Source organism: Corythoichthys intestinalis, chromosome 6 (assembly GCF_030265065.1).
Source record: "Corythoichthys intestinalis isolate RoL2023-P3 chromosome 6, ASM3026506v1, whole genome shotgun sequence".
Classification (NCBI taxonomy): Eukaryota; Metazoa; Chordata; class Actinopteri; order Syngnathiformes; family Syngnathidae; genus Corythoichthys; species Corythoichthys intestinalis.
Window position 1 is genome coordinate 4,948,866 of NC_080400.1, and position 19,219 is coordinate 4,968,084.

Genomic DNA, 19,219 nt, shown 5'->3' on the forward strand with positions numbered 1-19,219 from the left:
ATGGCAGTCATTGAGTTCACAAGGAGGTGACCCTAAAATCAACAAAAAGTGACCCAAAAATGTCCCAAAATCAATTACAAGTGACCTAAAATCCACAGGAAGTCACTCACAAATGCCCCTCCCAGTCAAAAATGGATTGGACATCTTGCGCTGTCAATGGCGGTCACTGGGTTAACGAGGAAGTGACCCAAAAATGCCCCAAAATCAACAGGAAGTGACTCAGAAATGCCTGTCCCAGTCAAAAAAAGGACTAGACATCTCGCACTGTCAATGGCAGTGATTAAGTTAACAAGGAAGTGACCCAAAAATTGACTCCAAATCAACAGGAAGTGACTCAGGAATGCCCCTCCCAGTAAAAGAAGGGATTGGATATCTTGCGTTGTCAATTGGTGTCACTGGGTTAACAAGGAAGTGACCCAAAAATGCCAATAATCAACTGGAAGTGACAAAAAAGTCCCAAACTCAACAGTAAGTGACCCAAAGTGAACAGGAAGTGACTCAGAAATGTCCCTGCTAGTCAAATCTGGATTGGACGTTTCGCGCTGTCAATGGCAATCACTGGGTTCACAGGGAAGTGACCCAGAAATTGCCTCCAAATCAAGCGGAGGTGACCCAATAATGTCCCAAAATCAACAGGATGAGACCCAAAAATATTCCAAAAATCAACAGGAAGTGTTCCAAAACCTGCAGGAAGTCAATCAGAAATGGCTCACCGAGTCAAAAATGGATGGGACGTCTAGCACTGTCAACGGGAGTTATCGAGTTAACAAGGAAGTGACTCAAAATTTTCCCCAAAATCAACAGAAGGGGACCAAAAATGACTCAGAAATTCCCTTCCCAGTCAAAAATAGACTGGATGTCTCACGATGTCAATGGCAGTCATTGAGTTCACAAGGAAGTGACCCTAAAAACAACAGGAAGTGACCCTAAAATATAAGCAAATCAACAGGAAGTGACCCAAAATCCATAGGAAATGTCCCAAAACCAATTGGAAGTGACCAAAAATCCACAGGAAATGACTCAGAAATGCCCCTCCCAGTCAAAAATGAATTGGATGTCTGGCACTGTCAATGGCAGTCATTGAGTTCACAAGGAAGTGACCCTACAATTAACAGGAAGTGACCCAAAAATGTGCCAAGACCAATTGGAAGTTCACCAAAATCCATAGAAAATGACTCAAAAATGCCCGTCCCAGTCAAAAATGGATTGGACGTCTCGCAGTGTCAATGGCAGTCATTGAGTTTAAAAGAAAAGTGACCCTAAAAATCAAAGGAAGTGACCCAAAATCCATAGAAAATGACCCAGAAATGCCCCTCCCAATCAAAAATGGATTGGACGCCTCGTAGTGTCAATGATGGTCATTGAGTTTACAAGGAAGTGACCCTAAAATCAACAGGAAGTGACCCAAAAAATGTGCCAAAACCAATTGGAAGTTCACCAAAATCCATAGAAAATGACTCAAAAATGCCCGTCTCAGTCAAAAATGGATTGGACGTCTCGCAGTGTCAATGGCAGTCATTGAGTTTAAATGAAAAGTGACCCTAAAATCAAAGGAAGTGACACAAAAATGTCCCCAAATCAACAGGAAGCGACCCAAAATCCATAGAAAATGACTCAGAAATGCCCCTCCCAATCAAAAATGGATTGGACGTCTCGTAGTGTCAATGACGGTCATTGAGTTTACAAGGAAGTGACCCTAAAATCAACAGGAAGTGACCCAAAATCCATAGGAAATGACCCAAAAACGTGCCAAAACCAATTGGAAGTTCACTAAAATCCATAGAAAATGACTCAAAAATGCCCGTCCCAGTCGAAAAAGGATTGGACGTCTCGCAGTGTCAATGGTAGTCATTGAGTTTAAAAGGAAAGTGACCCTAAAATCAAAGGAAGTGACACAAAAAGGTCCCCAAATCAACAGGAAGTGACCCAAAATCCATAGAAAATGACCCAGAAATGCCCCTCCCAATCAAAAATGGATTGGACGTCTCGTAGTGTCAATGACGATCATTGAGTTTACAAGGAAGTAACCCTAAAATCAACAGGAAGTGACCCAAAATCCATAGGAAATGACCCAAAAAACGTGCCAAAACCAATTGGAAGTTCACTAAAATCCATAGAAAATGACTCAAAAATGCCCGTCCCAGTCAAAAATGGATTGGACGTCTCGCAGTGTCAATGGCAGTCATTGAGTTGAAAAGGAAAGTGACCCTAAAATCAAAGGAAGTGACACAAAAATGTCCTTAAATCAACAGGAAGTGACCTAAAATCCCTAGGAAATGATCCAAAAATGTCCCAAAACCAATTGGAAGTGACCCAAAATCCATAGAAAATGACTCATAAATGCCCCTCCCAGTCAAAAATGAATTGGACGTCTCGCAGTGTCAATGGCAGTCTTTGAGTTCACAAGGAATTGACCCTAAAACCAACAAAAAAGTGACCCAAAAATGTCCCCAAATCAACAGGAATTCACTCAGAAATGCGCTATCGCAGTCAAAAATGGATTGGACGTCAGACATTGAGTTGACAAGGAAGTCAGCCAAAATCAACGTGAAGTGACCAAAAATGTCCCCAAATCAACAGCAAGTGACCCAAAATCCACAGAAAATGACTCAGAAATGCCCCTCCCAATCAAAAATGGATTGGATGTTTCGCACTGTCAATGCCAGTCATTGAGTTCACAAGGAAGTGACCCAAAAATCAACAGGAAGTGACTCAAAAATGTCCCCAAAGCAACAGGAAGTGATCCAAAATCCATAGGATGTGACCCAAAACCAATTAGAAGTGACTCAAAATCCACAGAAAGTGACTCAAAAATGCCCCTCCCCGTCAAAAATGGATTGGACGTCTCGCAGTGTCAATGGCAGTCTTTGAGTTCACAAGGAAGTGACCCAAAAATCAACAGGAAGTGACCCAAAAATGTCCCCAAATCGACAGGAAGTGACCCAAAATCGTAAATAACCCCAAAAATGTCCCAAAAACCTATTGGAAGTGACTCAAAATCAATAGAAAATGACTCAAAAATGCCCCTCCCAGTTCAAAATGGATTGGACGTCTCGCGCTGTAAAAGGCAGTCATTGAGTTCACAAGGAAGTCACCCTAAAATCAACAGGAAGTGACCCAAAAATGTCCCAAAACCAATTGGAAGTGACCCAACATCCATACGAAATGACTCAGTAATGCCCCTCTCAGTCAAAAATGGATTGGGCGTCTTGCGCCGTCAATGGCAGTCACTGGTTTAATAAGGAAGTGACCCCAAAATGCCCCAAAATCAACAGAAAGTGACCCAATAATGTCCTAAAATCAACGGGAAATGACTCAAAAATGCCCTTCCAAGTCAAAAATGAATTGGACGTCTCGCACTGTCAAAGGCAGTCATCGAGTTCACAAGGAAGTGACCCTAAAATCAATAGGAAGTGACCCAAAAATGTCCCAAAACCAATTGGAAGTGACCCAACATCCATACGAAATGACTCAGTAATGCCCCTCTCAGTCAAAAATGGATTGGGCGTCTTGCGCCGTCAATGGCAGTCACTGGTTTAATAAGGAAGTGACCCCAAAATGCCCCAAAATCAACAGAAAGTGACCCAATAATGTCCTAAAATCAACGGGAAATGACTCAAAAATGCCCTTCCAAGTCAAAAATGAATTGGACGTCTCGCACTGTCAAAGGCAGTCATTGAGTTCACAAGGAAGTGACCCTAAAATCAATAGGAAGTGACCCAAAATCCATAGGAAATGACTCAAAAATGCCCCTCCCAGTCAAAAATGGATTGGACGTCTCGCAGTGTCAATGGCAGTCATTACGTTCACAATGAAGTGACCCAAAAATAAACAGGAAGTGACAAATAAACGTACCTAAATCAACAGGAAGTGACCCGAAGTGTCTATCCGTCCTGGGAGTGGATCTCTCCTGACTGTGGTACTCCCCAAGGTTTCTCATTTTTCTCCCAATTGACTCTGGAGTTTTTCCTTGTCGGCATGGAGGGTCTTAAGGATAGGGGATACCCAGGACTTGAACTGTATCTATTCATCTTTGTTGCTTCATTTCTAATTGTGTATCATATTGCCTCTGTAAAGCCCTTTGAGACTTCTGTTGTGATTGAGGGCTATACAAATAAAATTGAATTGAAATTGAATTGACCCAAAATCCATAGAAAATGACCCAAATATGTCCCAAAACCAAATGGAAGTGACCCAAAATCCACAGGAAATGATCCCAAAAATGTCCCAAAACCAATTGGAAGTGACCCAAAATCCATAGGAAATGACTCAAAAATCCCCCTCCCAGTCAAAAATGGATTGGACGTCTTGCGATGTCAATGGCGGTCACTGGTTTAACAAGGAAGTAACCCCCAAATCAACAAAAAGTGACCCAATAATGTCCTAAAATCAACAGGAAATGACTAAAAGATGCCCATCCCTATCAAAAATGGATTGGACGTCTCGCGCTGTCAATGGCAATTATTGAGTTCACAAGGAAGTGACCCTAAAATCAACAGGAAATGACCCAAAAATATCCCCAAATCAACCGGAATTCACTCAGAAATGCGCCGTCCCAGTCAAAAATGGATTGGATGTCTTAGAACTATCAAAGTCACAAGTTCACAAGGAAGTGAGCCAAAAATCAACGTGTAGTGACCAAAAAAATGTCCCAAAATCAACAGCGAGTCTCTCAGAAATATCCCAACTTTTTTTGTTTTGTTTTAAATACTAAATTCTGCATAGTCACCTGACTCTAAAGTCGCCAACATGCCTATGAGTTTATCGCTTCAATCTATTCAATCTATGTATCAACGTGCTTTCTTTCTCATTCTTCTTCGGGTATTTTTGTTTCCAGGATGTGTCGGGGATGCCCGCCCTCTGCAGGGCAGTGAAAGAAGGCGGGCTGGGTTTTGATTATCGTCTAGCCATGGCCATTCCCGATAAGTGGATTCAGGTAAGCACATTTTAATCTCTAAATTGTGTTTTCAAATCATTGGGTTTCACTTGCGACTGGGCGTTATCACCTGAAAAAAATAAAATCTCAGATTTTTTTCACAAAAAAGAAAAAAAAAAAAAAATCTGTCTGCCCACTTTTAAAGTAGACCGTAAGTAAAAATGGAATTAAAGCAACAACTAAAGGCGAAGTGACTTCTTGACAGTTGTACAGACTCTTTGCAAAAATATAGTTTGAAACAATCAAAATCTTTTTTTAATATGGAAGGCATTTTTTTTTTTTTTTAATCATCTTCAAAGGGTCTGTGTTACCTTTGACACTCAACACTTACAATATGATCTTTATTTATTTTTGTAAACTTTAAAAAAAAGAAACTGGAGTTGTTTTCAATTCGATTTTCTTTATTATGTTTTTTTTTTTTTTTTAATTATTATTATTTTTTTAATCTCTATGTACTTACATTTTCCCTCAATGCTGTTTGATTTATATTTGTGAAATGCAAATATCGGCATCACCGGGTTATACATTTTCTGTATTTACATTTCTTTTTCATTTATTTATTTTTTTTCATTTGAGCATTTTCAAATTTTAGCTGAATTTTAAAAATTACATCTTCTATATTTCATATTTTTGTAATGTAATTTTTTGCTATTATTTTAACTTTAAAATGTTTGTATTTTAGACATTTTCTATATTTACTTTTTTACGATTTCTTTTTTAATTTGAGCATTTTCAAAATTTTTTGCGGAATTTAAAAAAAAAAATTAATTTTCTATATTTAATAATAGCAATAGTATTTTCAGATATTTAATTTTTTTTCTATTAAAAAAATCTATATTGACGTTTATTTTTTTCATATTGAGCCATTTTAAAACTTTTAGCTGAATATTTTCATTTTAACGTTCTATATTTAATGTTTTCGTCATACTATTTTTTCACATATTTTATATTTTAATTTTCTTATTAATCTTTATCAATTTTATGAATTTTCTTCATTGACGTTTATTTCTTTTTTTTATTTGAGCCTTTTCAAAATTCTTTGCTGAATTTTTTGAAACCAACTTTCTATATTTAATATTAGTGTAATATATTGTTTTTCAAATATTTTATTAGATTTTTTTCTATTTTAGACATTTTCTATATTTACTTTTTTACGGTTTCTTTTCTAATTTGAGCATTTTCAAAATTTTTAGCTGAATAAAAAATACTTTTCTATATTTAATATTATTGATATTTTTTTCAGGGATTTTGTTTCACTTGATTTATTTTTGTATTTTAAACATTTTTGATATATTTTAATTTCAAAGATTTTAGCATTTCAAAATTTTTTGCAGAATTTTTTTTTAATCCCATTTTCAATATTTAATGTTTTTGAAATATATATTTTTTTAATGTTTTATTTTAAGTTTTGAATTTTTGTATTTTAGACATTTTCTATATTTACATTTTTCAAGATTTGTTTTTTAGTTTGAGCATTTTCAAAATTTTTTGATGAATTAAAAAAAAATACTTTTCTATATTTAATATTAGTAATATGGCTTTTTTCAGTTTTTTATTGTTTTGATATTTTCATTTTCTATTTGTCAAAAAAATTCTATATTTACCTTCTTTTCATTTTTTTTTTTTTTTTTTTTTTTTTTAATGTGAGTGAACTTTTTAGCCGAATATTTTCATTTTAACTTTCTATGTTTCAGTAATGATTGACTTCATATTTTAAATTTATATCAATTTAATACATTTTCTACATTAACTTTTATTTCTTTTTGTCAGTTTTTTTTTGTTGTTGAGCATTTTCAAAATTTTTAGCTGAATGATTTGAAATCCAGTTTTCTGTATTTAATATTTATGTAATATTTTTGTTCAAATATTAACATTTTTGTATTTTTTTCTATTTTAGAAATTTTCTATATTATGTATTTTTTTACAAATTCTTTTATCATTTGAAAAAAATACTTTTCAGATTTAATATTAGTAATATTATTTTTTCTGTTTTTTTTTTTAATATTCTATTTTAAACATTTTCTAATTGTTTTGTCAAAGATTTTTTAAACTTTTAGCATTTTGAAACTTTTTAGCTGAACCTTTTCAATTTAACTTTCCATATTTAATATTCTAGTAATATTATTTTTTTCAATTAATTTATATTTTAATTTTTAAATTATTTTATATCAATTTTTTGATATTAAAAAAATGTTCTACATGAACTTCATGAATTTTTTTTAGTCACTTTTTTTTAATTTGAGCATTTTTTTTTTTTTAATTTAATTTTAAATATTTTATATTTTAATAATAATATTTTGGAGGTATTTTATATTTAAGTTTGTTTTTTTTTCCATTTGTATCCTTCTATTTCATTAATTGGAGTCAATAGGAAGTGACCCGAAAATGCCCTAAAATCAGCAGGAAGTGACCCAACATCAACGGTAAAGATTTAAAAATGAACAGGAAGTGACCCGTAAATGCCCCAAAGTTAACTCCTTGGCTGACATTGACGACAATAGATATTCGTTCAACCGTTACCGCCCCTCCCACCTGAAAGGGATTGGACGTCTAGCGCTACATACAGCACGAAAACGATATCCTCCATCACTTTCAAGCGTAGCGTAAAATCAAATTTCCCTCATGAGAACAAAATGTCTCTACTTTGTAATCAAATATGGTATCCTGGATACGATTCTGAATGTTTACTTTTGACGAGCGTACTCGGCACGCCGAATGTACAATTCTGGCAGCGGATACGCCGGACGTCCTCGCGTACAACAAGTGTTGAAGTACCCTCCAGCTCGCCTGTGCAGCCCAAAGTAGCGCAGCTCAAGTACTTAATGGCCCGCCGTGGAGAGAAAACCATTGTTTAGAAGAGCACTGAAAAGCCATCGTGGTGGTACGCAGGCAACACCTGGGCACATTAATGGAAATGTTGCTTTTCTATTTTTCTGATGCGTGCATTTTGTCACACATCATCAGGCTTGTAGATCAACTACTGCTCGTTTTTTTTTTCCGACCCCAACCTTACTGGTAGTATACTTTTTAGGGCTGTCAAACGATTAAAATTTTTAATCGAGTTAATTACAGCTTAAAATTTAATCGTAATTAGTCGCAATTAATCCCAATTCAAACCATCAATATAATATGCCATATTTTTCTGTAAATTATTGTTGGAATGGAAAGATAAGACACAAGATGGATATATATATATTCAACATGCGGTACATAAGGACTGTATTTTATTATAACAATAAATCAAGAAGATGGCATTAACATTATTAACATTCTGTTGTAGCGATCCATGGATAGAAAGACTTGTAGTTCTTAGAAGAAAAATGTTAGTACAAGTTATAGAAATTTTAAATATTAAAACCCCTCTTAGTGTTTTCGTTTTAATAAAATGTGTAAAATTTTCAATCAAAAAATAAACTAGTAGCCCGCCATTGTTGATGTCAATAATTACTTACACAATGCTCACGGGTGCTGAAGCCTATAAAATCAGTCGCACCCAAGCGCCAGCAGAGGGCAGCAAAACTCCGCAAAACACAATTAACAAGTGGGCCTTTCACTCTGTCATTTAAATCTGTCTGAGCTGGCCAAGTGCGTTAATTGCGTCAAATATTTTAACGTGATTAATTTAAAAAATTAATTACCGCCCGTTAACGCGATCATTTTGACAGCCCTAATACTTTTGTATTATTCTATATGGCGGAAAACACAAACAAGGCTGAAAAAGCAGTTTCTGCTCTTGCACTCCTGTGAAATGGAAACTGCCGTATTTTAAGCCAAAAAAACTGTTGTGTTTGATAGAACAATATGTCTATATGCTGCCATAGCAGATTTATGGCGCATTAAGCCCCCAAACTATTTTTAATTTGCCCGTTTTACCCTGAAACCCCGTTTACAGACGTCGCGCAACCGCATAGTTTTAACCCAGCCATAAAACTAAGGTATTTAATTTATATATATTTTTCAAAATGTCTGTCATTTTTAGCTTAGAATCATTAATTGATGTCAAATGTTAAAAAAAAAAACAAAACAAAAAAAAAAAAATTTAAACTACTTTAAAAAAAATTTCACTCGCATGTTTTAAACTTTGAAACAAATGACGTTAGAATGAAAAATTTGGCGTCTGTATAAAATTCACGTATATTTACTTCATAACTATCGGTTAGTAGTATTTTTTTTTTTTTTTTTTTTTGTTACTGTCGAAATTTCCCCAATATGTTAGATGATAAAAATTTGATCCAAACAAAGAAAAAATGAAAAATAAAGTTAAAAGTATAGGGTTGTTCCGGTCATGTTTTTTTGCTCCCGATCCGATCCAGATCGTTTTAGTTTGAGTACCTGCCGATCCCGATATTTCCTGATCCGATTGCTTTTTTTTTTTTTTTTTGCTCCCGATTCAATTCCAATCATTCCCGATAACTTTTCCCGATCATATACATTTTGGCAATGCATTAAGAAAAAAATGAATGAAACTCGGACGAATGTATACATTCAACATACAGTACATAAGTACTGTATTTGTTTAGTATGAAAATAAATCCTCAAGATGGCATTTATGTTATTAACATTCTTTCTGTGAGAGGGCTCCACGGATAGAAAGACTTGTAAATATGACTTTGTATATTGTGACTAAATATTGCCATCTAGTGTATTTGTTGAGCTTTCAGTAAATGATACTGCAGCCATTTAACTTCTACCCAAATGCATGATGGGAAGTGCAACCATGACTGTGCGTAGGGGCACCAATTGATATATCTTCTCTGCGTTGGGAAAGAATATAGGGGGTTAAGAAAATGATCAACTACTACATTTCTTCCCCACATTGCCTCCCATGTTATTTTTAATTGCTGAGAGCGGTATTGTAAGGCTTTAGCTACATAAAAAATGGCTCCAAAGGCTGTCAAAATTCTCTCAACTCATTACACGCTGCCTTTTAGCACTATCTATAGGTAAAACGGCGTCATTATAGATTGAACGCGACAATGCGTGAGTGGGTCGTGCAGCGCATGCGTTAATTATTTAACGTGATTAATTTTAAAAAATTAATTACCGCCGTTAACGCAATAAAGTTGATAGCCCTACTTTAAGCCAAAACTACTCTGGATTAGTGTAAGACATTTTCTCTGTAACGTTAAATACAATTAGAAAACGATTTAAATAATATATATATATATATATATTTAAAAAAGGCATGGCCGATATTTTTTTTGCTGATTCCGATACTTTGAAATTGACGTGATCGGGACATCTTTAGTTAAAAGGGTAACTATATGAAAAAGATGTCAACCACTCTTTGTTGTCTGTGATTTCTGCATCGCGACCCTTGTTATATCACCATGTTTCACCCCTAAAATCTCCCAAAAATCCAGCTGTGGCCATTCACAGCTGTGTCTTGACACTCAGTGATACATGCTACATGGAGTTTTTGGATTGAAACAAGGTAAGAACGCGATAACATCTCGTTAAATTCATGGCATCTGTAATTCTGCTCTCGCATGCTCTCACCTCCAGATAGGGTTTTGCTGTTTAAAAAACATTTTTTATTTTAAATGCCCTCCTGTCCAAAATTTTTCGTCCCACAGAAAATTGAGATTTTAAGCTTTCCAATGATGTATCACACTTGCCTACGGACAATTTTGAAATTTGGCCAAATTGGGGGTCTCAGAGCGGAACTTCAAGTCACCTGAGTGTTTTCCGCCAAATACTGGAAAATATATAAAAAGACTAAACGCATATATAGATAAAGAATATATACATGACAAAATTGTCAATCATTTTCTTTCAATAGATAGATACACTGCTGGCCAAAAGTATTGGTACCCTTTGAAAAATCATGTAATTCTTCTCTAATTTCTGTAATTAACCGCACCTGTTACTTACCCGTAGCACGTAACAGGTGGTGGCAATAACTAAATCACACGTTCAGCCAGTTAAAATGACTTAAAGTTGACTCAACCTCTGTCCTGTGTCCTTGTGTGTACCACATTGGGCATGGAGAAAAGCAAGAAGACCAAAGAACTGTCTGAGGACTTGAGAAGCAAAATTGTGAGGAAGCATGGGCAATCTCAAGGCTACAAGTCCATCTCCAAAGACCTGAATGTTTCTGTGTCTACCGTGCGCAGTGTCATCAATAAGTGTATGGGCCACGACACTGTGGCTAACCTCCCTAGATGTGGACGGAAAAGAAAAATTGACGAGAGATTTCAACAAAAGATTGTGCGGATGGTGGATAAAGAACCTCGATTAAACATCCGAACAAGTTCAAGCCATCCCGCCGTCCGAGGGTACGACAGTGTCAACCCGTAGTATCCATCGGCATCTGAATGAAAAGGGACTCTCTGGTAGGAAACCCAGGAAGACCCCACTTCTGACCCAGAGACCCTAAAAAAGCCAGGCTGGAGTTTGCCAAACTTACCTGAGAAAGCCAAAAAAACGTTTTGGAAGAATGTTCTCTGTTGAGATGAGATATCTATCTATCTATAAAGAATTCAGGGATTCAAGCATTTATTCACAAGAATTTTCAACCAAAAAAGCTCTGTTTACATATGGCGGCCGCTAATTACCTTACTGAATAGCCTCATACTTGGCAATATTTACATAAAATAAATGCTACCTGCACATTTTTTTGCTTTTAACCAAGGATCGAGACTGTTTTACGTCCATATCTGGAAAAATTCAGGGATTTAATCATAATTCACAAGGATTTTCACCGGTTTACATATGGCGGCCGCCACATAGACTGACAGACTAGTATCGTACTTCGACAAATTTACATAAAATAAATGCTAACTGCAGGTTTTTTTATGGGGGCTTTTAACCAAGAATCGAGACTTTTACGTCCATATTAATAAAGAATTCAGGGATTTAAGCAGTTATTCACAAGAATATTCAACAAAAAAAGCTCTGTTTACATATGGTGGCCGCTCATTTCTTTACTGACTAGCCTCATAGTTCGCAATATTTACGTAAAACAAATGCTACCTCCACGTTTTTTTGCTTTAAACCAAGAATCAAGACTGTTTAACGTCACTATTTATAACAAATTCAGGGATTTAAGCATTTATTCACAAGAATTTTCAAACGGAAAAGCTGTTTACATATGGCGGCTGCTAATTTCCTTACTGACTAGCCTCATAGTTCGCAATATTTATGTAAAATAAATGCTACCTGCACGTTTTTTTGCTTTTAACCATGAATGGTGACTGGTTTACGTCCATATCTATAAAGAATTCAGGGATTTAAGCATTTATTCACAAGGCTTTTTACCGGAAAAGCTGTTTACATAAGGCGGCCGCTCATTTCCTTACTGACTAGACTAATAGTTCGAAATATTTACATAAAAAAATGCTACCTGCACGTTTTTTTTTTGCTTTTAACCAAGGATCGAGACTGTTTTATGTCCATATCTATAAATAATTCTGGGATTTAAGCATTTATTCACAAGGAATTTCACCGCAAAAGCTCTGTTTACATATGGCGGCCGCCACATTGACTGACAGACTAGCATCGTACTTCGACATATTTATGTAAAATAAATGCTATCTGCTCGTTTCTTTGCTTTTAATCAAGGATCGAGACTGTTTTACGTCCATAACAATAAAGAATTCAGGGATTTAAGCTTTTATTCAGAATAATTTTCACAGGAAGAGCTCTGTTTACATATGGCGGCCGCCACATTGACTGACAGACAAGCAACGTACTTCGACATATTGACGTAAAATAAATGCTATCTGCGCTTTTTTTTTTTGTTTTGTTTTGGTTTTTTTTGCTTTTAACCAAGGATCGAGACTGTTTTACGTCCATAACTATAAAGAATTCAGGGATTTAAGCTTTTATTCAGAATAATTTTCACAGGAAGAGCTCTGTTTACATATGGCGGCCGCCACATTGACTGACAGACAAGCATCGTACTTCGACATATTTACGTAAAATAAATGCTATCTGCACGTTTTTTAATTTTTTTTGCTTTTAACCAAGGATCGAGACTGTTTTACGTCCATAACTATAATTTTCACAGGAAAAGCTCTGTTTACATATAGCGGCTGCTAATTTCCTTCCTGACTAGCCTCCTAGTTCATAATATTTACGTACAATAAATGCTAGATGAGTTCAGCAAGTGCTCCTAGAAAGCGTTAAGTCATAATTATAGCCACGTGCTGCATTCTCCAAACCATGAAAAGGCGACTTTAAAACGACAAACGCCTCCTGATGCGATAAAGCGAGCAGGCAACTCTCAAAAGTCAAAAGTGGGGTTCTCCGCAGGAGCTCTGAGGATAATCCCGCCGGTGTTTACAGAGCAGTACTCTCCATCTGAGGAGAGCAAAGCCGTTGTAAAAAAGCAGCCAGGGAGGAAGGTTAAGCCTGGGAGTCCTCTTCATTTTCTCTCTCTTCATCTCGGACGCTACCGCTGTGAGCGGGCGGCTCCGAGAAAGACGAGTCAGCTTCCCCTCCGGTCGGTTACGTCATTGGAAGAATCCAAGTATTTCATTTCAGGGTAACTTCCTGTTGATTTGAGGGAGTTTTGGGTTTACTTCCTGAACTGAGCTGATTGCGTGAGTTGGTGGGCTCGTCAGCGTCAATCTTGCTCGGTCAGTTGCATGAAGTTGGGCTGCCGTGATTTAGTCATTTACAGTGGGCCAAATAAGTATTTAGTCAACCACTAATTGTGCAAGTTCTCCCACTTGAAAATATTAGAGAGGCCTGTATTTGTCTACATGGGTAAATCTCAACAATGAGAGACAGAATGTGGGGAAAAAACCCCCAGAAAATCACATTGTTTGATTTTTTAAAAAGAATTTATTTGCAAATCATGGTGGAAAATAAGTATTCGGTCACTACCAAAACTTCTTCTCAGTACTTTGTTATGGACCCTTTGTTGGCAATAACGGAGGCCAAACGTTTTCTGTGACTCTTCACAAGCTTTTCACACACTGTTGCTGGTATTTTGGCCCATTCCTCCATGCAGATCTCCTCTAGAGCAGTGATGTTTTGGGGCTGTCGTTGGGCAACAGGGACTTTCAACTCTCTCCACAGATTTTCTTTGGGGTTGAGATCTGGAGACCATCTAGGCCACTCCAGGACCTTGAAATGCTTCTTACGAAGCCACTCCTTTGTTGTCCTGGCTGTGTGTTTGGGATCATTGTCATGCTGAAAGACCCAGCCGCATCTCATCTTCAACGCCCTTGCTGACGGAAGGAGATTTTCACTCAAAATCTCTCGATACCTTGCCCCATTCATTCTTTCCTTTACACAGATCCGTCGTCCTGGTCCCTTTGCAGAAAAACAGACCCAAAGCATGATGTTTCCACCCCCATGCTTCACAGTGGGTATGGTGTTCTTCGGATGCAATTCAGTATTCTTTCTCCTCCAAACACAAGAACCTGTGTTTCTACCAAAAAGTTCTATTTTGGTTTCATCTGACCATAACACATTCTCCCAGTCCTCTTCTGGATCATCCAAATGCTCTCTAGTGAACTGCAGACGGGCCGGGACGTGTACTGGCTTCAGCAGGGGGACACGTCTGGCAGTGCAAGATTTGAGTCCTTGGCGGCACATTGTGTTACTGATGGTAGCCTTTGTTACTGTGGTCCCAGCTCTCTGAAGGTCATTAACTAGGTCCCCCTCCGTGTCTTTCTGGGATTTTTGCTCACCGTTCTTGTTGTCATTTTGACGCCACGGGGTGAGATCTTGCATGGAGCCCCAGATCGAGGGAGATTATCAGTGGTCTTGTATGTCTTCCATTTTCTAATAATTGCTCCCACAGTTGATTTCTTTCCACCAAGCGTTTTACCTATTGCATACTCAGTCTTCCCAGTCTGGTGCAGGTCTACAATTTTGTCTCCGGTGTCCTTTGACAGCTCTTTGACCTTGACCATAGTGGAGTTTGGAGTGTGACTGACTGAGGTTGTGGACAGGTATCTTTTATCCCGATAATGAGTTAAAACAGGTGCCATTATTACAGGTAACTAGTGGAGCCTCGTTAGAAGAAGTTAGTGTCATGTACGAGACGGAGGACCCAGTTGCGTATCGCAGACACAGGATTTTATGGATGTTGACAGGCAAGGGAAAACTATCAGGTCAAGCGATAATTGCAGGTTGACATGCAGACATCGCTGACGACCTGACACTGGATGTTGTCTGCTCGAGGCTTATATAGTGTTCTCAGTTATTCTTTATGACATAATAAAGGGCTTTGCGATGCATGAGTGTGAAGCAATATACTGAAACATTACACATGCAAGAAGATGAAAGATTAATGGCTGAAACATTAATACGTGACAGTTAGACCTCTTTGACAGCCAGAAATCTTGCTTGTTTGTAGGTGACCAAATACTTATTTTCCACTCTAATTTGGAAATAAATTCTTTTAAAATCAAACAATTTGATTTTCTGTTTTTTTCCCCCCACAATAGCCACGTTTACATGGAGCCAAATATTCCAATTACAATCGGTTTCGATGTTCAAACCGAATAAATATGTTCCATATAAACACCTCATTCGGAATGAACAGGCCCAAACCGAATGGAATTTCATTCCGTTTCACAGGGGTGGAATATTCCTTTTCCCAAACCGATTAGAAGTCAAATTATATCATGTAAACAGGGAAGCGGAATGGTGTCTGGTTGCGTTCTTTCTGCACATGCTCCGTACTGACGTCACTTGGTGACGTCAGTCATGTCACTTGCAACATGGCTTCCAAGCACAGCGCACCTAATTGGAGTCCGGCGGAAAGTTTGTATTTAATTCAAACTTTAAAAGAATTGAATAGAATTGCTCGCTTAGACGGGCGTAAAACGAGGAACAGTGAACTATTTAAAAAAGTTGACGAGAGGTTTGGTTGGTCCTTTTAACATGCCCTTATGAAACATGTACGTGAACTTTTTCACGGTGCTTTTGTGGATGCCAAATTGGTTTGAGACGAGGCGATATTCGGCACAGCTACCGAGTCTGTAAAGAACAATTGCATATTGCGCATAATGCAGGGAATTGGTGCTCTGACGGTAACTGCATCAGGAGCCATGAATCCCTACACCAGCCCACACAACTTTTTAAATGAACGGCGTGTCATTCTGAAGTTTTGTTTCCACTCGACATCTGTAAACTCCTGAAGAACAACTCGTTCCCACCAGTCTATGCTGCGGATCTTCATCCAAAGTTTTCTGGTTTTTGGAGGGGGCATGGGCACAACGGGGAAACATCGCAAAAGGCTAACTTGTCCACCTTGTGTACGCCTTCTTCGTAGCGCCTTCACTAGGAGCACCCTGAGGTCGAAATGGTTCTTGAACAACAAGTGGGTAAAAGTTAAAACACCAGCACTCTGACGATCGATCTCCATGTTTTGCAACGTGACGCTTTGTTTTGATTAATCTGCGCATGTCAGACGGCAGTTGTCAAACGTCCTTTCGGAATAAACGCTGGATCGGAATAGATGAAGTGACATGTAAACAGCTGATCTGAAATTTCCATTCGGAATGATTTGAATCGGTATGAATAAAAGTCAGCATGTAAACATGGCTATTGTCTCTCATGGTTGAGGTTTACCCATGTTGACGATTACAGGCCTACGAAACTTTTCAAGTAGGAGAACTTGCACAATTGGTGGTTGACGAGATACTTATTTGTCCCACTATATACGTATGTATATATATATATATTTGTTTTTTGTGGTTGTTTCTTGAAAAATTACTCATAAAAAAGCATCTAATGATCATGCTGTAGATAGAAGAAAATACCGGTACCGATCGGAATCAGTAACGGGTGCTGTTCTGTATTGCTGAAATTCACTGCAATATATTCTTATGTACAGTGCCTTGCAAAAGTATTCGGCCCCCTTGAACCTTGCAACCTTTCGCCACATTTCAGGCTTCAAACATAAAGATATAAAATTCTATTTTTTTGTCAAGAATCAACAACAAGTGGGACACAATCGTGAAGTGGAACAAAATTTATTAGATAATTTAAACTTTTTTAACAAATAAAAAACTGAAAAGTGGGGCGTGCAATATTATTCGGCCCCCTTGCGTTAATACTTTGTAGCGCCGCCTTTTGCTCCAATTACAGCTGCAAGTCGCTCGGGGTATGTTTCTATCAGTTTTGCACATCGAGAGACTGACATTCTTGCCCATTCTTCCTTGCAAAACAGCTCAAGCTCAGTGAGGTTGGATGGAGAGTGTTTGTGAACAGCAGTCTTCAGCTCTTTCCACAGATTCTCCATTGGATTCAGGTCTGGACTTTGACTTGGCCATTCTAACACCTGGATAAGTTTACTTTTGAACCATTCCATTGTAGATTTGGCTTTATGTTTTGGATCATTGTCCTGTTGGAAGATAAATCTCCGTCCCAGTCTCAGGTCTTGTGCAAATACCAACAGGTTTTCTTCCAGAATGTTCCTGTATTTGGCTGCATCCATCTTCCCGTCAATTATAACCATCTTCCCTGTCCCTGCTGAAAAAAAGCAGGCCCAAACCATGATGCTGCCACCACCATGTTTGACAGTGGGGATGGTGTGTTCAGGGTGATGAGCTGTTGCTTTTACGCCAAACATATCGTTTTGCATTGTGGCCGAAAAGTTCAATTTTGGTTTCATCTGACCAGAGCCCCTTCTTCCACATGTTTGGTGTGTCTCCCAGGTGGCTTGTGGCAAACTTTAAACGAGAATTTTTATGGATATCTTTGAGAAATGGCTTTCTTCTTGCCACTCTTCCATAAACGCCAGATTTGTGCAGTGTACAACTGATTGTTGTCCTATGGACAGACTCTCCCACCTCAGCTGTAGATCTCTGCAGTTCATCCAGAGTGATTATGGGCCTCTTGGCTGCATCTCTGATCAGTTTTCTCCTTGTTTGAGAAGAAAGTTTAGAAGGACGGCCGGGTCTTGGTAGATTTGCAGTGGTCTGATGCTCCTTCCATTTCAACATGATGGCTTGCACAGTGCTCCTTGAGATGTTTAAAGCTTGGGAAATCTTTTTGTATCCAAATCCGGCTTTAAACTTCTCCACAACAGTATCTCGGACCTGCCTGGTGTGTTCCTTGGTTTTCATAATGCTCTCTGCACTTTAAACAGAACCCTGAGACTATCACAGAGCAGGTGCATTTATACGGAGACTTGATTACACACAGGTGGATTCTATTTATCATCATCGGTCATTTAGGACAACACTGGATCATTCAGAGATCCTCACTGAACTTCTGGAGTGAGTTTGCTGCACTGAAAGTAAAGGGGCCGAATAATATTGCACGCCCCACTTTTCAGTTTTTTATTTGTTAAAAAAGTTTAAATTATCCAATAAATGTTGTTCCACTTCATGATTGTGTCCCACTTGTTGTTGATTCTTGACAAAAAAATTAAATTTCATATCTTTATGTTTGAAGCCTGAAATGTTGCGAAAGGTTGCAAGATTGAAGGGGGCCGAATACTTTTGCAAGGCACTGTACTAGTCAGTTAGCTAATGCTAATGCTAGGAATGAAAGTGCTTTTTCAGCATTTGATCTGGATGATACAAGTATGAACCTCTCTGGGGTTTTTGCTCTTTCAACGTTTCAATTAGGACATATTGTTAACAAGCGGAGTTGTCGCTCAGGTAGACTGAGAGACGGGAAAAGATCGACAGACGTTATTTATAGCCCGGCATTTGTACCCGACGAGTCTTAGAGTTCTGCCAACTGGCGTCACGCTGCGTTCCGTCCTCGTCGTGACTCGTACCGCAGCGCTCTGTCGGCGCCGCTGGGAAAAAATCAACACTGCTTCTAAGCGAGGGAGAAGTGGCAGTCATCCGGACACTTTTTTTTGTCGAGTCAGATCAAAGCCAGACGATACTGATTATCCTAAAATGTGGAGAGTGGGAAAAAATAAAACTGAAATATAAAAAGATTCTTGGCACAAACCGCACTGCTGGATATTTGCGATTCAGTGATCATTTATTTTGTAGCATCACGGTTTAATTCATTGGCAGCCATTGATGGCTCTTCTGCCCTCAGTTGAGCGTATGGCTACTCGACTTCGGCAGCGAGCTAAACCGACAAAGAAAAATGGAGGCCCAAATTCCTTCCTCTCATTTATTTCTTTGTGTGAACGTGTGTGGTAAAACTAAAACATACAAAAAAAACACAAATGTTATACACAAAATAAAAGGTTCTATACAATAACGTGTTTAAGTAAATAACAGAAAAACTGGCTCCATTATGAGCAAATGAAATGAAGTGGCTACGTTAGCTTAGCACAAAAACGTGTGGGTTCGCGCCACATAAATAACAACAAAATAACAGAATAGATACACCAACATTACATCT

At 37.9% G+C, this 19,219-nt stretch overlaps 1 protein-coding gene across 1 annotated transcript in view; it reads left to right on the plus strand.

The window, feature by feature from the left end:
* Positions 1-19,219, plus strand: part of gbe1b (glucan (1,4-alpha-), branching enzyme 1b) — a 227,469-nt gene that overhangs the window by 110,340 nt on the left and 97,910 nt on the right. The window contains exon 10 of the mRNA XM_057838476.1: positions 4,838-4,936. Within this exon, the coding sequence (XP_057694459.1) occupies positions 4,838-4,936 (99 nt within the window). The remainder of the gene's footprint in view (positions 1-4,837; positions 4,937-19,219) is intronic.